Genomic DNA, 18,475 nt, shown 5'->3' on the forward strand with positions numbered 1-18,475 from the left:
GCCATCTTCCAGGGTCCTGCTTTGGGTGTCCCCGTCTTCTAAGATTAGGAGGGTGGCAACCTGCGAGAGGGCCTTCTTAGTCATGGCACCCAAACTCTAGAATGCTCTTCCAAGAGACTTGTCTGTTCCCTTCTATTCCCATCTTCCACCAGTGGGTGAAGACTTTCTTGTTTTGATGGGAGTTTCCTTAATGATTCTTCCTTCCTGCCTACTGTTTTTATTGTCGCTTTTATATTTGTGCACACATATTTTAGGTCTGGTTTTAATGATGTTTTTTTTGTTGGTTTAAATGGTTTTTAAGATGTGATTTTATTATGCATGTTTTTAATTTGTCAGCTCTCTTGGTGGTCCTTATGAGGACATAAAAGCAGAGTATAAATGTTGTAAATAAATAAATACATGTAAATAAACAAGAAAAACAACTAAATAATTAACAAACAGTCACTCAAAAATACTCCCATTGTGTTCAGTGGGGTTTATGCCCAGGTAACTAAGCATAAAATTATAGTTTAAATCACCAGAAAATAAAGAGCTTAATTGATTTAGGTTTTCAAGCCCATCATTTTCACATATATTTCCTAACTTTTAAGGACTACATAGGGTGGATTCATACTTTTGGAGCTATGAAGACTATAAAACCTATGTAGCAATATAAAATATAAAAAATAAAAGTGCAATCCTATGCAGAGTTACTCCAGTCTAAACCCACTGATTTCAATGAGCTTAGATGGGAGTAATTCTACATAGAATTTTATTGTAAAGCATTGTATTTCGGATGATACAATAATATTCTCCATCACAGAATAAATTCTGTGCCCTCAAGTTATGTCATTATCTTGATACTAAATGTGTTTGCTGATTTTTTGCGTGTGCGTTGTATGTTATTGTGCTGTTATATTCTCAGTGCAAGAGAAATGTGTTGTCAAATATGCAGATGAACATGAAAAATCTCTAGAAGGCATGAAATCTCATTACTAGAAGATATTTACATAAAAGAATCTTCTTACCGAATTGATCCAATCATGTAAGGTTGTGCCAGCTGTACTACGATCGCACCACTGCCTAGCTGATGGCATGTATATCCAGAATCCCAATCATAATTCTTTGTGTCTCCATTCAACAAAGCATTGCGACTTCGGCTTACGCCCTCAATCACACTGGCACAGTCTGCAACTGTTGCAACATTCTCAGTGGGAACTGAAAATTAAAATACAAAAGAGTTCACTGATGGACACAGGTATCTCAATGCCTTTAGTTTCTATTTCTAAGAAGAGTAAAAATAAGAAGGTAATATTGTTAGCATGAGCTTAGATTAAAAATGAATAAGCACTATGTAAGCTGTCTAAACCAGAAAAAGTCAGAGACTCTTTAACTTCAAAGTAGTCACAAAATGAAACATTATGCTTTGCAAACAAATATCAAAGCAATTGCTTTGGTAAATCAACTGTAGCATAACTACAGATACCAAAGTTAGGAATTATTCTCAAAAGAAGAGGCTGAAGTAGGATGTGCATAACGGAAAAAACAAGCAGAAAATACACACAAGAACTTGCTGGTTCAGCTTGTTAAAACAGCTTCCAGAACTCTGAACCAAATAGGGGAAACTAAATTGTAATGAATCCCTCCCACCAAAAATTTTGTGTGTTTTGGTTTGGTTTGTACCTTCCAGCAGCAGGCAGGCACTGGGCTCACCTCACAAAGCAGCAGCTTCTTTTCCTGAACAGCACCAATTCAGATTCCAAGGGGAGAGAAACATTACATTATTAATTGTTTTGGCAGGAAGGGGGCATGAGATTAATGTGTGTGAGTGCATCTCCCCACCCCACCCCTACTGTGCAGCTACCCGGGAAATGGCATTCTCTGCCTCCCTGCCAATCAGGTCCTTACAAGGGGAGACCCCGTGCCTCCCCTCCTATCAGCTTTGGAAATGTTTGGAAGGGTAAGATCGATCATAGGCTGCCATTCAAAAGATACTTCCCTGCGAGTAAGCACTACTGAATAACATACTCATACACCTGAATAGACCTATTTTGGATTGCTTCCATAGTCTTTCATTGCACTCTCTTTTTCTGAGTCAAATGGCAAATGTGTACCTACTCTTCCCTTTCAAAACAATCCTGCCCCACAGCAAAAGGAAAACTTATGGGGAATACATAGGTCTGTATGGGCAGGGGTGGATTTCAGCCAATCATTCTGCCTGCCTGACTGCACTTGAGCAATGGAGAGTGGCAGCAAGAATGTCACATTTTGCAGTGGAACACTAAGCATCAAAAGGAAGGATCTGGATTTGTCCCTCATTGAAGGAAAATACAAAGAACAAGGAAACATGAAACCAACAAGCAACAGCAAAGATATTAAGTTATTGGTCCTATAGAGAAAGAAAAAAGTGAACATTAAGCAGGATTATCTGTGTGCCTCTTTCAGCTGCTACAAGATGCTGGTGCAAGACAAGTGTAGGTTCTGGCTTAGCGTAGATACCATCTCACATTTCTTCAGTGGCAGAAGGAACTGCAGCTGTAGCTGCTCCTGTTCCAAAAATTAACGTAAGTGGGTCTTGGGGTAGTTGTTAATAAAAGGTGAAGCAGAATACTTGTCTTCCTGAACTGGAATTCTGTGAATAATAGGAATGTTTTCTGTTGCTGGTTTTACTAGAGGTAGACAGCAGTAGTCAGAGTGCTCACAGGAATTCTACAGAAACAAATTGAGGGGGAGATACATTTTGGAGTGAAGCGTGTTCAGTAATTTGGACTTTTTGCAGATAGTATGCTACTCAGGGTTAAAGAATTGGGAGCAGTTTTGGGGGTTGCATGTTTCCTCCCCCGCCCCATTCCTTCTTGAGTATGAATCGCATGTTACCCCCCTCCTTGGGGTTGTCATAATATTTGGTGATTTAAAAAGGATACTAGGACACTTGTAAAATTCCTTAGGTAACTGGGTTATTCAGTTCTGAAACACAATTAAGGAGCCTCTAGTCCTTTATGCAGTGTGATATATTTTCCAATTCTTTTATTTGACATCTTTTTGCAATGTAAACAAAAACATAACTATATCATGGTGTCACTTTGACACTGTAGAGAATTAAAACAATCTTTATAGTGTGTTTTCCAAGTTTACCCATTATGATATTGTCTCTGTTGTGTTGTATCATGTGTTGATTCAGAAAATAGATCCTATTTTTTTCCAGTTGTAATAGTAGTAGATGTTTGAAACCACAATATTTAACTATCATATCTGTGTTTTTAAATGATCAGATTAATTGATCCAGCACAGTATTTCTGTGGTTCAAAGACTTCTGCCTATGGAGCATGACTTTTTCAGCCCCTCCTCTAAGGTAACCTGAAATGTCTCCTGAAATATGTTCCTGGGAGCTGTGTTTGATCCAACCCAATGTTTATGTATTAGAACAGAGAGCTCTAAATGAATATTACTCTTATATATTAGTTGATTATTACTCAATAGTATTGCTTTTAATGAATGTATATATTGCATATTAACTTTTTACTCCCCCCCCAGCAAATTCTGAAATTGAAGTTTCTGTGTCTGCAAGGAATAGCCGAAGGTTACTGAGTTTCCAGTGGTACTTGAGAGATCTTCCCGTTTCTTCCATGGTATCACTCTTCCAAATTCTTCAAATATTTTAGATGATGATTACAATGGACAAGCTAAGGTTTGTGTGTGAAGTTCCAGATTAAAACTGCCTTTTTACTTTGCCCTGAAAGAAGTATTTGTTTAAGATAAGGCCTAAAGTTACCTAACAGTGCAATCCTATGTATAGTTACCCTATAAAGCTATTGAAATTCAGGAACTTAAACTAGAGTACCTTTGCACAGTAGTGCATTGTAAATGACATGTACTAAATGTTGGTGCTTAAACAAAATTATTACTAGTAAAAAGAATATTACATTTGCCACTGTGGGAAATAATTTGAATAGGTAGATAAAATAATATTTATTTCAAAGGCAAAACAACTGTTTCTTGTTTTGCAAAACATAATAGATAATGAAGCTGACCAGAATGACTTCAAAGATGGCTTAAATATAATACCAAACAAAAATGCTCTTTAGAACCTTGCTAAATGCTCTAAAATCAGATACATTGGAAGCCCTTTGTTCAGTACCTGTGGTTAACACTTGGTTTTAGATTGCTGCATTACACTTGTTGGAGCAGTCTCCTACTTGGGAATGCCCTGCCGCTGCTGCTCCACCCACCGATACTTGCCTTCTACAGGTCTGTTGTTGTATATTCTTGTGCTTGAAGAAAAACTCAGTGGGTTAATGATTTAGACTAGGAGTGGGACTAGTGGTTGATGCTGCTTTTGGTCAAGTGCAAAATCAGCTAGCCCAGAGCCTCATTTTCCCACCCCATCTGAAAAGAATAGTATGCGTTTGCACATGTGCAGCAAATGTGTGCAAAGCAGACCGAAACTCATGAAAACAAAAAAACAAAATGGATCAGTTCCAAGCTGGCACTGGCTAACACAGAACAAACTAGTAATGAAATAGAATATTCTGGAACACATTCCACCCCCAAAACAGAAACTGAAACAGAAACTTTCTTGGTCCACACTCCTTGGCTGGACAAACATTCTGCCCTGAGAGAGAGAAAATGAGTGCAAGCCCAGTGGTGCTGAGCTCCAAAGGAATGCAAGCTGTTTGGATTCATTCTGCTCTGCTCTTTTACTTTCATTTGTGACTGGGGGGTAGGGCTGAAAGTGGATTAGAGTAGTAGCTTCCTTAATGAAACTTTATAGTTCTCTGGATGCCAACAGGTTCATGGTTATTATGGGTTCTTTAAGGGAACAACTAGCACCTCAAGTAGCATCCAGCCAGGGCTGGTGGACAATGGGAGAACTGGTGATGTATCAAGACCATGTGGCACTGGCCAATATGACTATATTCAGAACAGATCTGGGCAGCTACAGAACTTCTCATTTTACAGTAAGAGGATAAAACAGCTCGCAGGAATTTTTCTTTGTGGATTCTTTTATGCTGTTCTTCATAGCACAACAATTTCAGAGGATGGGCTTTACAAATTGTGACCAGAAGAACTTCTATGCCTTTCCCTTCCCCTAATAACCCCTTTTGATCCCCACAACACTGATGTGTGAAGTCATAGGATCCTTTTGGGTAAAAAGTCATGCAAGACAGGGGCCTGCAGCAAGGAGATAGAAGAAAGTAAAGTCACTTCTCCTCCCTTTTCCACCAAAACAATTTCAAAAGTTCCTCATAGATCTCTCTCACCTCAGTGAGCACATTCCAAAAAAGTGGGTGCCACTAATTTATTATTTTAGAAAATTTATACCTTGATCTCCTGCCCTCATCAGGGCATCATAAAAAACAGCTTAGTAATCATTAAAACAAAACAAAAATACATTATTAAAAGATTGAAAACCAAGCTAAAATACACCTACAGTACAATATAAAACAATTAAGACATAGGGCAGGGAGGCGAGATCACTGAGAGAATACCAGATGAAACAAAAATCTTCACCCATTGGACAAAGTTGGAAACAGAACAGGACAGAGTTCCAGAATTTTGGTGCCACAACGAAGAAGGCCCTCTCCTGAGTTGCCACCTGTCCAGTCTCAGAAAGTGGGGGTATCTAAAGCTAGGCCTCAGAAGATGTTTGTAGCAGTTAGACAGGTTTGTAAGGGAGTATGTTGCTCCCAAGTGATATACTCTCCCTCTTTCAAGGAGGCACTAACCAACCCTCAGACATAGTCACCCTTCCCCCCAAAGATTTAATTAGCCAGGAAGGGCAACAGTCTTACAAGCATCTGGTAGGACTCAAGCCCTGCCCTCATTCTCAGTTTGAATAAACTGAAAAGTATCTCAAACAGCTGGAGAAGTTGGTTCCCTGGTGCCATCTGACACTGTCAGTGTTAATGTAGAGTCCAAGTCAGTACAGACGTAAGAGATTGTATCTAAAAAGTGTTGAGCAAAATAGCCCAGCTATCCACCAAACAGTCCACCACTTCCTGAAGGTTTAGATCCCAACAGGCCTCTGACCACCCTGAACAGTTCTGCTGGCTTAGAGTGTGCAGACACAATGGTAGCGTAAAAGTATTGTTTGAAAAGGACTGCGATGTACTGGGTGTGAAGTGGGAAACCTTAAGAGGAGGAAAACCAGAAGGTGGCAACAACAGTCCTTCAGATATGTTGGTCCTAGACCACCAATAAAGCTGTTTTAAAATAGGTGACACGTGCTCCTTTTACTAGCCCCTAGCAATAGATTCAATGCAATATTCTGAACTAGTTTCTGGTCTGCCATAACACAATATAGATTGTGTTATGGCAGGCCAACCACAATGCTATAAAAGCACGGATTACTATGGCGAGGTCAGCTATGTATAAGAAAAAAGAAATTTGGTTAACCAAATATATCCTTTAGAAAGTAGCCTTGTACCAACCTGCTTTTCAAACAGCAAGGCTGGCTCTATAAGCACCCCAAGCTCTTAATCTGCTCTGCCAATGACAATTCCATTCCATTCAAAACAAGAGGATCCAGTCCCCCGCTACCAGCATTACCCCCATCACAACATTTTCAAAGCATTTACATGGTCCCATCTCTCTTCCCTCTGATCCATCTTCAAATTCCATCATTCCCATGAATCCTTTGTTTAACCCTGCAGTCTTCACCAACCTTGCCTTTTCCCTTTCTCTGTTCTTTGCCACTATCAAATGTCAATTATAAAATTCTTGGGGCACAGATGTCCTTTCCCCCCTGCTTAGGCTGTAAGGTGCCAGAGACACTGAAGGCACAGTATAAATAAAAATACTATTCAAACATGCAGATGGCTATTTTCAGATTTAATGAACTAAATACTTCCTTTTGCATTGACCATAGAGATCTTCCACGTCAGGGGTCACAAGGCTTTAAAACCTGTACAACTATTTTAAAAAATTAGGGCCTCTGGAGATCAGCTGCAGTCAAATTTTGCCCACCTATCCCCCTTCCCTGTCACATTCAGTTATTTTTATACTATTCAATAGCTATTATGTGCCCTAGGATACTGAGAAGTACTTGGCTGTACTCACAAATTCATCTTGTTCAGTTTACAGGTGCATATATTGCTTTTATGGATACTTTCTTGAGACTTGGGCTTACTTTTTACCTATTATATGGCCTGTATCAATAAAAAATGTAATCTTTTAGCTTACCTATATGATCATTCTAATATGTTTCTTGAAACATGCCATATTAATAAATACAGAAAGCCATTTTGTAATAGTCTTTACAATGGAAAATTAGAAAGCAACCAAGTAATTGCAACACACAGAAGGTACCATACTGTTTCTGCTCCCTAGGGAAAGCTGCCACTCCCCATTTTGAATGTTCATTATCGTCTTTCATACCCGCCTGATAAATTTATTAAAAACACCATCTGGAAGGGATTTTGCTCTGTGCTTTATTTTCAATCTTTTGGTTCTTTTTTCTTTTCCCTGTGGAATGTCTGCCTCAATTTGTGCCACTTGTTTACAAAAGTATACTGCCAAAACCAACAGTGTCTTGTTTCTATATATTTTGGGTTTGTAATAGTTGGCTACTTGAAGGACACAGGGGGAAAAAACAAGTAATATATTCTGCAAGAGAAAAGAAAAAGAAGAATGGGATACAAGGACGGATATTACTCTTTCCCATCTTTGTGCACGTAATACTTCGGTGTAAATGTCATGTATTGTCCCAGAATGCAAAGCATGCATGCTAATGAAGTGTAGATATTCTGGAAGCAAGTGAAACTTAGGAATGACTATGGCAAAAACAGTAGCATGTGTGGTAGTGGTTGGGGGGAGGGAATGATTTGTGTTTTACTCTTCCCAGCTCTTATCTTGTAACAGGTGATGGCCAACAGATTGCCAGAATACTTAATTCTAACACAATAAACATTTTTAAAGGCAGTGTTATTTCCAGGACATGGCCTGAAGACCATCTATATTAACTATATTTGAAGATAAGATGACATGTAATTTTACAGTCTTCAATGATACCTGATGACAAATGAGTGAAGACAAACATTTCAGTCCGACTTTATCTTCCCATGGAATTTTCTCTCTTTGTTTCAGGAGATGTTATGGGACTCTAGTCCACTTAGCACTATGCCCAATTTGAATATACTTCCTCAGTAATTCTAATCATCCAGACATGTATACAAGACCAACTATAATAATTATCATTTCATAAAAACAGGTTTCGCTTACCGTAACTGTTGTTCATCTAGGTCTTCCGTGCAGGCACACATGGGACTGCGCACGCGCAGGCCTGCCGATACCGGAGATTTTTATAGCCCAAAGCCACCAGGGGGCGCTCTCGCCTTCCACCGCGCATGCGCGGCCATTTTCCCGCCTAAATGGACTATAGAAGGCGGAGCGCCCCACACATACCCTCAGTTCCCCTTTCGCCGCCGTACTACTCTCAATTTTACTATACAGCGGGGAAGGAGGGAGGGCATGTGTGCCTGCACGGAAGACCTAGATGAACAACAGTTACGGTAAGCGAAACCTGTTTTTCATCCACGGTCTTCCTGTGCAGTCCCACATGGGAGATTATAAAGCTTAATACCTGGGTGGAGGTGCCACAGTAAAGTCACTCAAAAATAGAATGCAACACTGCGGTGCCCACTGCAGTCTCCTTCCGGTCCAGAACGTCCAGCGCATAATGCTTGATAAAGGTATCCGCTGAAGCCCACGTCGCCGCTCTACAGATGTCATGCAGAGGAACACCTCTCAGCAGAGCCGCAGATGACGCCAAGGACCTAGTGGAATGGGCATGCACCTCCAAAGGACAAGGTAAATGAGCAGAATCATAACATGTTAAAACTGTTTGAACAACCCATCTCGCAATAGACTGAGATGTCGCTTTCTTTCCCCTCTTTTGTCCTGCAAAACAGACAAACAAATTAGAATCCAAACGAAAAGGCTTGGTACGATCCAAGTAAAAGAGAAGAGCCCTGCGCACGTCCAACGAATGGAGGGCCCTCTCCGCATCAGAAGACTGCATCGGGAAAAAAACAGGTAAGGCAATGTCCTGAGACAAATGAAACTGAGACACCACTTTAGGTAAAAAGTCAACTTTAGTCCGTAAGACCACCTTGTCCGCATGAAACTTTAAATAGGGGGGTTCTGACGAAAGCGCAGCCAATTCCCCCACCCTTCTGGCTGAAGTGATCGCCACCAAGAAAGCCACCTTCAAAGTAAGGTAGCGTAAAGGACAGGTAGCTAGAGGTTCAAAAGGTTTAGACATCAATCTAGTCAATACTAGCGGTAAAGACCACTGAGGGACAATAGCCCGAACAGGGGGGTACAAATTATTCAGTCCTCTGAGAAACAATTTAGAAGTGTAGTGTGAGAAGACTGATTTCCTATCTATAGGAGGATGGAATGCCGAAATTGCTGCCAAATATACTTTAACAGAACTATTGGCTAAACCCCCTAATTTAATCTCCCAAAGGAATTCCAAAACCTCAGGCAAAGAGGAAGAGAAAGGGTCCAAATTCCGGCTGCGGCACCACCCAGAAAAGCGTTCCCATTTGAACGCATAGGACTGTCTCGTGGAAAGGCGTCTAGCATTCAACAAAACATGAGCTACAGCTTCAGAAAACCCCGATTGTGAATTATCAGCCACGCCGTCAGTTTGAGTCGTTGAATGTCGTGATGCAAAACCCCGTGCCAGGACAGAAGGTCTGGAACGAGTGGCAATCTGATCGACTGCGACTGCAATCGAAGGAGAGTGTGAAACCAAGGTTGTCTCGGCCAAAAAGGGGCTATCAGTATGACCGTCGCCCCCTCCCCTTGGATTTTGCTCAGAACCCTGGCCAACAGGGGGAATGGGGGAAATGCATAACACAGAGGACCCGACCACTCGACTTGAAATGCATCCCCATCGGACCCGGGGCCTAGACCCCCCCTGGAGCAATAGCGATGGGCCTTGCGATTGTCCAGTGTGGCAAAGAGGTCCAGTTCCGGGAAACCCCACATCGAGAAGATCGGAACGAGGTACTTGTCCCGAAGAGACCATTCGTGAACATCCCGGTGTAGTCTGCTCAGCTGATCTGCTTGGAGATTCTCCACCCCCGGGATGTGTACCGCTCTCAGCCAAACCGAGTTCTGTATGGCCCAAGTCCACAGCTTCATCGCCTCGGTACAAAGGGTCGCCGATGCCGTGCCACCCTGTTTGTTGACATAAAACATTGCAGTCGTGTTGTCCGTCAACACTTGCACTGATTTGTTGCGCACGGTATCTGAAAAGGAGATCAGTGCATTACAAATAGCCCTAAGCTCAAGGAGATTAATATGTTCCGAGCGTTCGGCCTGAGACCATGTGCCGTGAGCAAAAGCACCCTCACAGTGAGCTCCCCAACCCAACAGGGAAGCATCAGTGGTTATGGACAAGTGAGTTTGACGATAGCCAAACTCCACACCCTTAAATAGATTCGCATCTGCCAACCACCATTCTAACGAGGCCACCACCCGTCGAGGGACTGATAAACGTTTGTTCTGGGAATCAGAGTTGGGAGAAAAACTGGCATTAAACCACATTTGTAATGGCCGCATGAACAGCCTGGCGAACGGAACCACAGCCGTAGTAGAGGCCAAACAACCCAAGAGAGTCTGGATAAAATGAGCTGATTGAAAACGGCAGCGCTGCAGCCGAAGGACCATGCCCTTAATCCTGGCCGCCCTGTCTGAGGGCAGGAAGCCAGCATTCTTGATCCCATCCAAGACTACTCCTATAAATTGTACAGACCGTACTGGGGTCAATTTTGACTTTTTCTGATTAACGAAAAGACCTAACCTAAGACATAAATCCAAAGTCAGGGACACTTGGGTAAACACGTCATCAGCAGAACTTCCAACCAGGAGCCAATCATCCAGGTACGGGAAGATTCGACAGCCCTGTAACCTCAGATGGGCCACCACCACAGCTATACACTTCGTAAAGACCCTAGGAGCAGTAGCTAAACCAAAGGGTAAAACCCGGTACTGGTAAATTTTACCATCATAAGTAAAACGTAAATACTTCTTGTGTTCGGGAAAAATGGAGATATGGAAATAAGCGTCCTTCAAATCAAGGACAGCAAACCAGGAGTGTCTAGGTAAAAGGGTCAGAACCATTTGCAAAGTGACCATTTTAAACTTTCGAATTTTTATAAGTTTATTAAGGGCCCGTAGGTCTAAAATGGGTCGAAGACCACCATCTTTCTTTTCCACCAGAAACAGGTTAGAGTAAAAACCGAAGGGGGCAGGATCACAGGGCACCTCTTCAATTGCACCCTTCTGAATCAGGGTGGCCAATTCAGTTAAGATCTCCGTATGAGGAGGTCCGGAAGAAAAGACAGGGAGACTCAGGTAAGGTAAACTCACAAACTCAACTTTATAACCATACTGAACAATATCAGAAACCCAAACATCGGAACCGATGGACAGCCACTCCCTCCAGTAAGCATGCAGCCTGAACCCAAACATAGGCTCAGGTCCCTGTAATTGTCAGAATTGCTTCTGGGCGTGGGGGGCGTCCTTAGCCTGTTGATGCTGAGAACCAGGCTTGGGACGGTGACCTTGTCTGCGCCTGGAAAAGGATTGTTGAGGGCTCTGGTAACTCCTCTGAGACTGATACGAATACCCCTGATAAGGCTGGTACCGATATGATCTGCCCCGCTGAGAAGATCTGAAGTAAGGTCTGGCGGGATGCTGAGGAGCCTGGTGCAGAACACCATAGGACCGTGCTGTGAGACGATCCGTTCTCTTTTTCGACAGGTATTCATCTGTCTTCTCAGAAAAAAGGAGTGTCCCTTCAAAAGGTAAGTCCTCTACTTTGTTCCTCGTCTCAGGCGGGAGAGCAGTCGTGCGGAGCCACGCAAATCGCCGCAAAACCACTGCAGAGAGCAAGGAACATGCAGACGTATCGGACAAACTCCTGCTCGTATTAATCTGGTGCCTCGAGAGGCGGGTGGCCTCCTCCTGGATGACACGCAGGAGGGTCCGCTGGTCTTCAGGGAGTTTGGGAAGGAAAGCAGCCACTTTCTTCCACAGGAAGAGCTGGTAAGCCGACATCATAGCCGCATAGTTAGCCACTTTGATGGCAAAAGCAGCAGAGGTGTACAATTTCCTCCCTAGAGTATCAATCTTTCTACTGTCCTTGTCAGTAGGAGCCGACATAGAACCTTGTTTGCCCCTTGCCTGCATCTCCTCAGTGACTAAGGAGGAAGGAGGTGGATGGACAGCCAAGAACGGATGGTTTTCGTCCTTTGTACGATAAAGGCCTTCCACTTTTCGGTTAGTGGCGGGGATAGAAGCAGGCTTAACATTGAGCTTCTTCCACAACTCAACAAAACCATCGATCAGCGGAAAGGCTACGGAAGGAGTGGAACCCGAGTAGATATGCTGGTAGATCTTATCAGTAAATTTCGACTCCGTAGAGGTCGTTTCCAAATCCAGTGCTTTAGCCATTCGCTGAAGCAATTCATTATAGGCTCTGAAGTCGTCCGTCGGCGAAGGTTCTTCCGCTGGGCCAAGTTCAGCATCAGGCGAATCCGAAGGAGGGGACTCATAACCCCTTGGTCGGTTCCGATGGTAATCAACCTCAGAAAGGTGCGGTGTTCCATGCGAGTCGCCATAGGATCGGATCCGAAAGGAAGGAGACATCGAGTCCCCTCGAAAAGAGCGGTCTGATCGGAGCGGACTATCCCCCCTGTAGTATGAGGCCGCCCGGCCCTCACTGCTGTATCGCTCCCTCGATCGGCTCCGAGTCGGGTACGGGCTGTATCTACGGCCCGATCCACTCCGATAACTCCGACCCGATCTGATGGACCCGGATTCATGGGAGGTCGATCGCGGGCGTCCCGTAGGGGTCGGGGGTTTCTCTACCGGAACCGGGTCCTCCTGGGAAGAGGTCAAGACAGGAACCGGGTCTGGATCCTTGCGCCTCTTTTCCGGTGGGTCGGAACCGAGCGCACCCGAAGGGGCCGGTAGCGGAGAGGAAAGTAACTGCTCCAGAACCGCCTTGTCCCTTTTGGAAGAATGTTTTCTCTTCTTCTTCTTCTGCTTGTCAGAGTCGGACGGAGCGGATGGTTCTCCCGCTGTCTCCGAAGCGACTGCACCCTGAGACGGTGGAGGCGTCGGTCTTGACACCGAAGGCGTCCGGCTCCGAGACGCAGCTCGATCCAAGGCTGGTGCAGCAGATGAAGTCGAGGGCGGTCGGCTCCGAGGGAGCTTCGGAACCGATGGTGCTGGTTCCGACGCGCTCCGAACCGAGGAGGACGAGCGATCTCTCGGTCTCGACTCCGAATGACTCGGGGAAGGTAAGGCGCGAGGGGTCCTCGAGCTCACGGTTTCGGCCGGCCGAGGAGTGGATCCGGGCGCAGCAGATGGAGGTGCCTTCGCGGAAGGGTCCACAACAGACATGGCACGTTGCCACAGCGAGGCGTGCAAACGGTCCGCCCTCTCCGCCCTGGCCTTCGAAGTAAAGGCACGGCAATGTTTACAGGCCTGGGTATTATGGGTTTCCCCGAGGCAATAAAGGCAATTAGAATGGCCGTCTGACCTGGTCATCTTTCGATTACAGGAGACGCATCGTTTGAACAAAGCAGTATCCGACATCGCGAACGAGTAGAAGAGCTAAAAACCTCATCTATCGGCGGCGAAAAGGAAACTGAGGGTATGTGTGGGGCGCTCCGCCTTCTATAGTCCATTTAGGCGGGAAAATGGCCGTGCATGCGCGGTGGAAGGCGAGAGCGCCCCCTGGTGGCTTTGAGCTATAAAAATCTCCGGTATCGGCAGGCCTGCGCGTGCGCAGTCCCATGTGGGACTGCACAGGAAGACCGTGGATGAACGATAATTATTTTAATTTAAAAGTGTGTTAAGGGGGAGCAACAGTTTAACATCTGTGGGTCACATTAGAAGTGATGGATGCAATCACATTGGTTTATTCATGATTTAGACTTGTTAACATATAAAGCATGTCAATCCCTGTTTTTCTTAAATCAAGGCTCATTTCTCACTTTTTTTAAAAAAATAAAGTTTTATTTGAAAAGAAAATAGAAATAACAATAGAAAGTGCATAAAACCTTATATAAAATATATTAAGCTACAATGGAAAGAATATATAGAATATAAAATAATAAATTTAAACTGCATAGGAGATATTCGGTCCTTGGTCACCCTCTCTCAGGGAGACCACCAAATTCTGAATTCAACTATTGGCTGCGAGGCTTTTGCGAGCTATTTTGCGGGCAAAATCTTGTCCCTTTGCCGTGGCCTGCCACCCACTGTTGATACAGTAAGGGAACTGGAGACCCCTTGGCCGTCTTCTGGGTCTGTATTAGACCATTTCAGGCTGCTCTCTCAGGATGATGTTGACAGGATCCTGCAGGGGATGAGGCCAACCACCTGTCCTCTGGACCCCTGCCCATCCTGGCTGGTGAAGGCCAGCTCGGAGGGGCTATGGGACCATTTGGAGGCAATTATTAACATCTCCCTGAGCTCTGGGGTTTTTCCAGGAGCGTTAAAGGAGGCGGTAGTGCGGCCCCTCCTGAAAAAACCATCTTTGGACCCCACCGACCCGTCCAGTTACCGCCCAGTGTCGAACCTCCCATTCCTGGGCAAGGTGATTGAGCGGGCGGTGGCGGTACAACTGCAGGAATTCCTGAATGATGCTCTAGTCCTGGACCCATTCCAGTCTGGCTTCCGTCCTGGCCATGGGACGGAGACAGCCTTGGTTGCCCTCACAGATGACCTTTGCAGGCATCTGGATCGAGGCAGGTCAGCGCTGCTTGTGTTACTTGATCTCACAGCAGCGTTTGACACGGTTGACTATGATTTGTTGGCCAGCCGCCTTGCCGACGTGGGGATTAGGGGGACAGTCTTACAGTGGCTGGTCTCCTTTCTCCAGGGTCGGGGACAGAGGGTGGCGCTCCGGGGAGATCTATCGCCCCGTCACCCTTTGGTGTGCGGGGTTCCCCAAGGGGCACTACTCTCCCCGATGTTATTTAACATCTATATGCGCCCCCTCAACCAGTTGGTGCGGAGCTTTGGGCTGGGTTGTCATCAATACACGGATGACACCCAACTTTTTCTGTTGATGGACGGCCGGCCAGACAGACACGGCCCCAGACAATCTGGCCAGAGCTTTGGAGGCTGTGACGGCATGGTTGAAACAGAGCAGGCTGAAATTGAACTCAGTGAAGATGGAGGTCCTGCAGCTGGGACGGGAGCTGCCAGATGTTGGGATCCAGCTCCCTGCCCTGGATGGGACACCACTGGCAACTTTGCCAGTGGTAAAGAGTCTGGGTGTGCTCCTGGATGACTCCCTATCGATGGAGGCCCAGGTCACGGCGGTTGCCAAGTCTGCATTTTTCCATCTTTGTCAGATCAGGCAACTTGCCCCCTACCTGACGCCCCAGGACCTGGCTACAGTGATCCATGCAACGGTCACCTCCAGGCTAGATTACTGTAACTCACTCTACGCTGGGCTACCCCTGGGCCTGATTTGGAAACTACAACTGATCCAGAATGCGGCGTCGCGGGTCCTGACTGGTATACCTTACCAGTCACACATCACACCTGTCCTGCGCCAGCTGCACTGGCTTCTGGTTGAATTTCGAATCAGGTTCAAAGTGTTGGTTCTTACCTTTAAAGCCCTGAGCGGGTTGGGACCGGCATATCTTTGGGCCCGCCTCTCCCTGTACGTTCCCCGGAGATCGCTTCAATCAGCGAATAAATATCTACTTGTGGTCCCTGGCCCTAAGGAAGCCCGCCTCACTTCAACCAGGGCCAGGGCCTTTTCAGTCCTGGCCCCAGCCTGGTGGAACGCTCTGTCAATGGAAACCTGGGCCCAGCGGGACATATTATCGTTCCGCCGGGCCTGTAAGACAGAGCTGTTCCGCCAGGCGTTCGGTGATTGAAGGGGGCGGTGCCATGTCGGCCTCCCACCTTGGGGGTGGGGGAGGGTTCTCCCCACCACTGCACTTTGTTAATTTGTTTTATTGTTTGTATATTGATTTTAGTTCTTGTTTTTATCGATTTTAACTGTTCACCGCCCAGATCCCCTGGGGATGGGCGGTATATAAATTGAAATATAATAATAATAATAATATAATATAAGCAAGATCTATAACATAACTGAATTACATACTGTTACTCCTCTCCCTCAATTAATCTGTCATAGAAAAAAGAAAGAAAAACTATAATACTTCTAGACAGAATATCTACTAACATATTTTTAGAGTTGGGGGGGGGGTTCAATACAAGATGAGACGTTAAACATTTTATATTCAACATTATATTCAGCCTCACACTATTTAATATATTAACTTATTAGTTTAAGTATTTAGCTTGGCTGTTAATTTATTTTAATATTAATTGTGCATTCTAAATTTAATACATTGGTTTATTGTGTATATAAAAAATTCTTCCAATCATACAAAAAGAACGTAATAATGAGAATAATATTGAAGAAGAGAGAAAAACAGAAATTTTTATAACCTAGTTATATAAATCAACAATAATTATACGTAAGAGAATATATAAACTTCAAAATAAATCTTCCCCTCCATCTCCACTGTAATATTTCTGAGTAAAATATCTAATAACATATTTTTAGAGTTCCGCACAAGGTGAAACTTTAAGCATTTTGTTTTCAACATCTTATTCAGTCTCATAGTATTTAGTATATTAACTTATTAGTTTAACTATTTAGTTTAACTATTAGTCTATTTTGACATTAATTATGTATTCCAAATTTAATAAACTGACCTATTACATATATAGAAAATTCATCCAATCAAACAAACAATTCCACAGAAATAAGAATGGTATTGAAGAAGAGAGAAAATTCAGTTATACAAATCATCAATAATTGTAAACAACAGAATGTATAAGCTTCAAACTAAATTTCCCCCTCAATCTCCATTTGTATTCTTTTTCTTCATGCCTTCTTCTAACTTGTGTGCCTTAAATTGATTCCAGTAATTTGGTCAGTCTCAGAAAAACCATATGATCATTGGATCATCTCACTGGAAGGGGCCTCCTTGATCCAAGACTCATTTCTCGTTTGATACATGAGTGGACAGACACTGGCTGACCCCATGAGGTGTAGCTTAATCCTGTGCCAGTGATAAGATCTATGTTGTCTGGATAAACTGAAACCAACCATTCAAATGTCACAAGCTGAAACACTTGGTATGTAGGCAAGAGAATGCAACCACTGGGTGATGTGAACAGAACAAGTTGTGGGTTGGTGAGGAACTATGCCGTGGTGAGAAGAGATAAGCATGATAGTCCTATAGTTCCAATCACCAGCAAACTTTGCTGTAGCAACGAGTTGCTCCAATGAGCAACTAGGGGTGTGCAGCAAAAAATAAATCTGTATCTGGTATTTGAGAAAATCATAAATATTTATTATTCCTCTTATCTGAGCCAGATTTTAGATTTGGTTTTAACCAGAAATACCAAATATATCCAACCATTATTCCCTATGGGAAAAACTATCTGGAGGGCTGAGGGTATATTTTTAAATAAACCACCAAACTTCTAGGGAGCTCAGTCCCGCCTGTGTACTAACCACCCTCCAAGTTTCAGGAAGATTGAAGCCCAATGTCCAATTCTATAGGTCTTTGAACAGTAGCCATTCTCCATTGTTTCCTATGGAGGAAACATTTCCAAGGCCTTCCAGGCAAAGAAACCTTAAGCAAAGAGGCAACCTCTGGCCAAAAGATACTTCCCAATGCAAGCTAAACCAACAAAGCTAACAGAACCAAGGGAATTCCTCCTGAACCAAACTGAAGCAAGGGAACAAACATCACACCAGAGAATCCCACCAGAACCAATGTCAAACCAGAGAATCGTAACAGAATCAAACTGAAGAAAGGGACGACACTGCTGCAAGCCCAAGAGAACCAGTATCACTCAAATAGCCAAGGCAGGCAGAACCCAGGACTAGTGCAAGCACAACAGAACCCAAAGCACAGTATCCCAACATAACCAATGTAAAAAACCCCAACTGAACCAAACTGAAGCAAGGAAGAGAACTGTTGCAAGCCTAACAGAACCAACAACAAACATCAAACCATTACCAGACAAGTCTGGGAAGCCTGCAAAGGGGGGAAGCTTCACTAATTCACTCATCCCCCTCCCTCCTTCCTCTCCTCTGGGGCGGGGGGGGGGGGGAAGTCCAGGAAAGCCTTGGAAAGTTGGTGGGATAGCTTGCAAGAGCAGCTAGCTGGCTTTAAAAAGGCTGTAGCTGTGTTTGCATTGATTTAATAGGTATCCCAATTTTATTCAGGACTAGCTTGATGCCCGTGCTTCGCTACAGTATTTAACTACTTTAAATCTCGTTATAATATTTATGGGTAAGTAACTTTTTGGTTTGGGGGGGGGCGGGTTGAGTTGGTTTTGTAGTATAATAGCATAGTACCCGAGCTTCACAAAAGTGTTTGGATAAAGTGAAGCATGTTGATGCCTAAAACAGATGAAGTGAATT

General features: G+C 44.1%; 1 protein-coding gene across 4 annotated transcripts in view; it reads right to left on the bottom strand.

Moving 5' to 3' along the window:
- Positions 1–18,475, bottom strand: part of BTBD9 (BTB domain containing 9) — a 372,408-nt gene that overhangs the window by 83,049 nt on the left and 270,884 nt on the right. Inside the window, exons 8-10 of one of the 4 annotated variants that reach the window (XR_008596899.1) lie at positions 8,561–10,238; positions 1,693–1,716; positions 1,118–1,197 (exon numbers count right to left, since the gene is read on the bottom strand). Coding sequence is in view for 2 of the 4 variants with exons in the window: in XM_054978168.1 (XP_054834143.1) it covers positions 9,583–10,238 (656 nt within the window). In the remaining 2 variants the exon portion in view is untranslated. Of the gene's footprint in view, positions 1–1,007; positions 1,198–1,662; positions 1,717–8,477; positions 10,239–18,475 lie in introns of those variants that run through there. The other 3 variants (XR_008596900.1, XM_054978182.1, XM_054978168.1) reach the window with 3 other exon arrangements.

Source organism: Eublepharis macularius, chromosome 1 (genome assembly GCF_028583425.1).
Source record: "Eublepharis macularius isolate TG4126 chromosome 1, MPM_Emac_v1.0, whole genome shotgun sequence".
Lineage (NCBI taxonomy): Eukaryota > Metazoa > Chordata > Lepidosauria > Squamata > Eublepharidae > Eublepharis > Eublepharis macularius.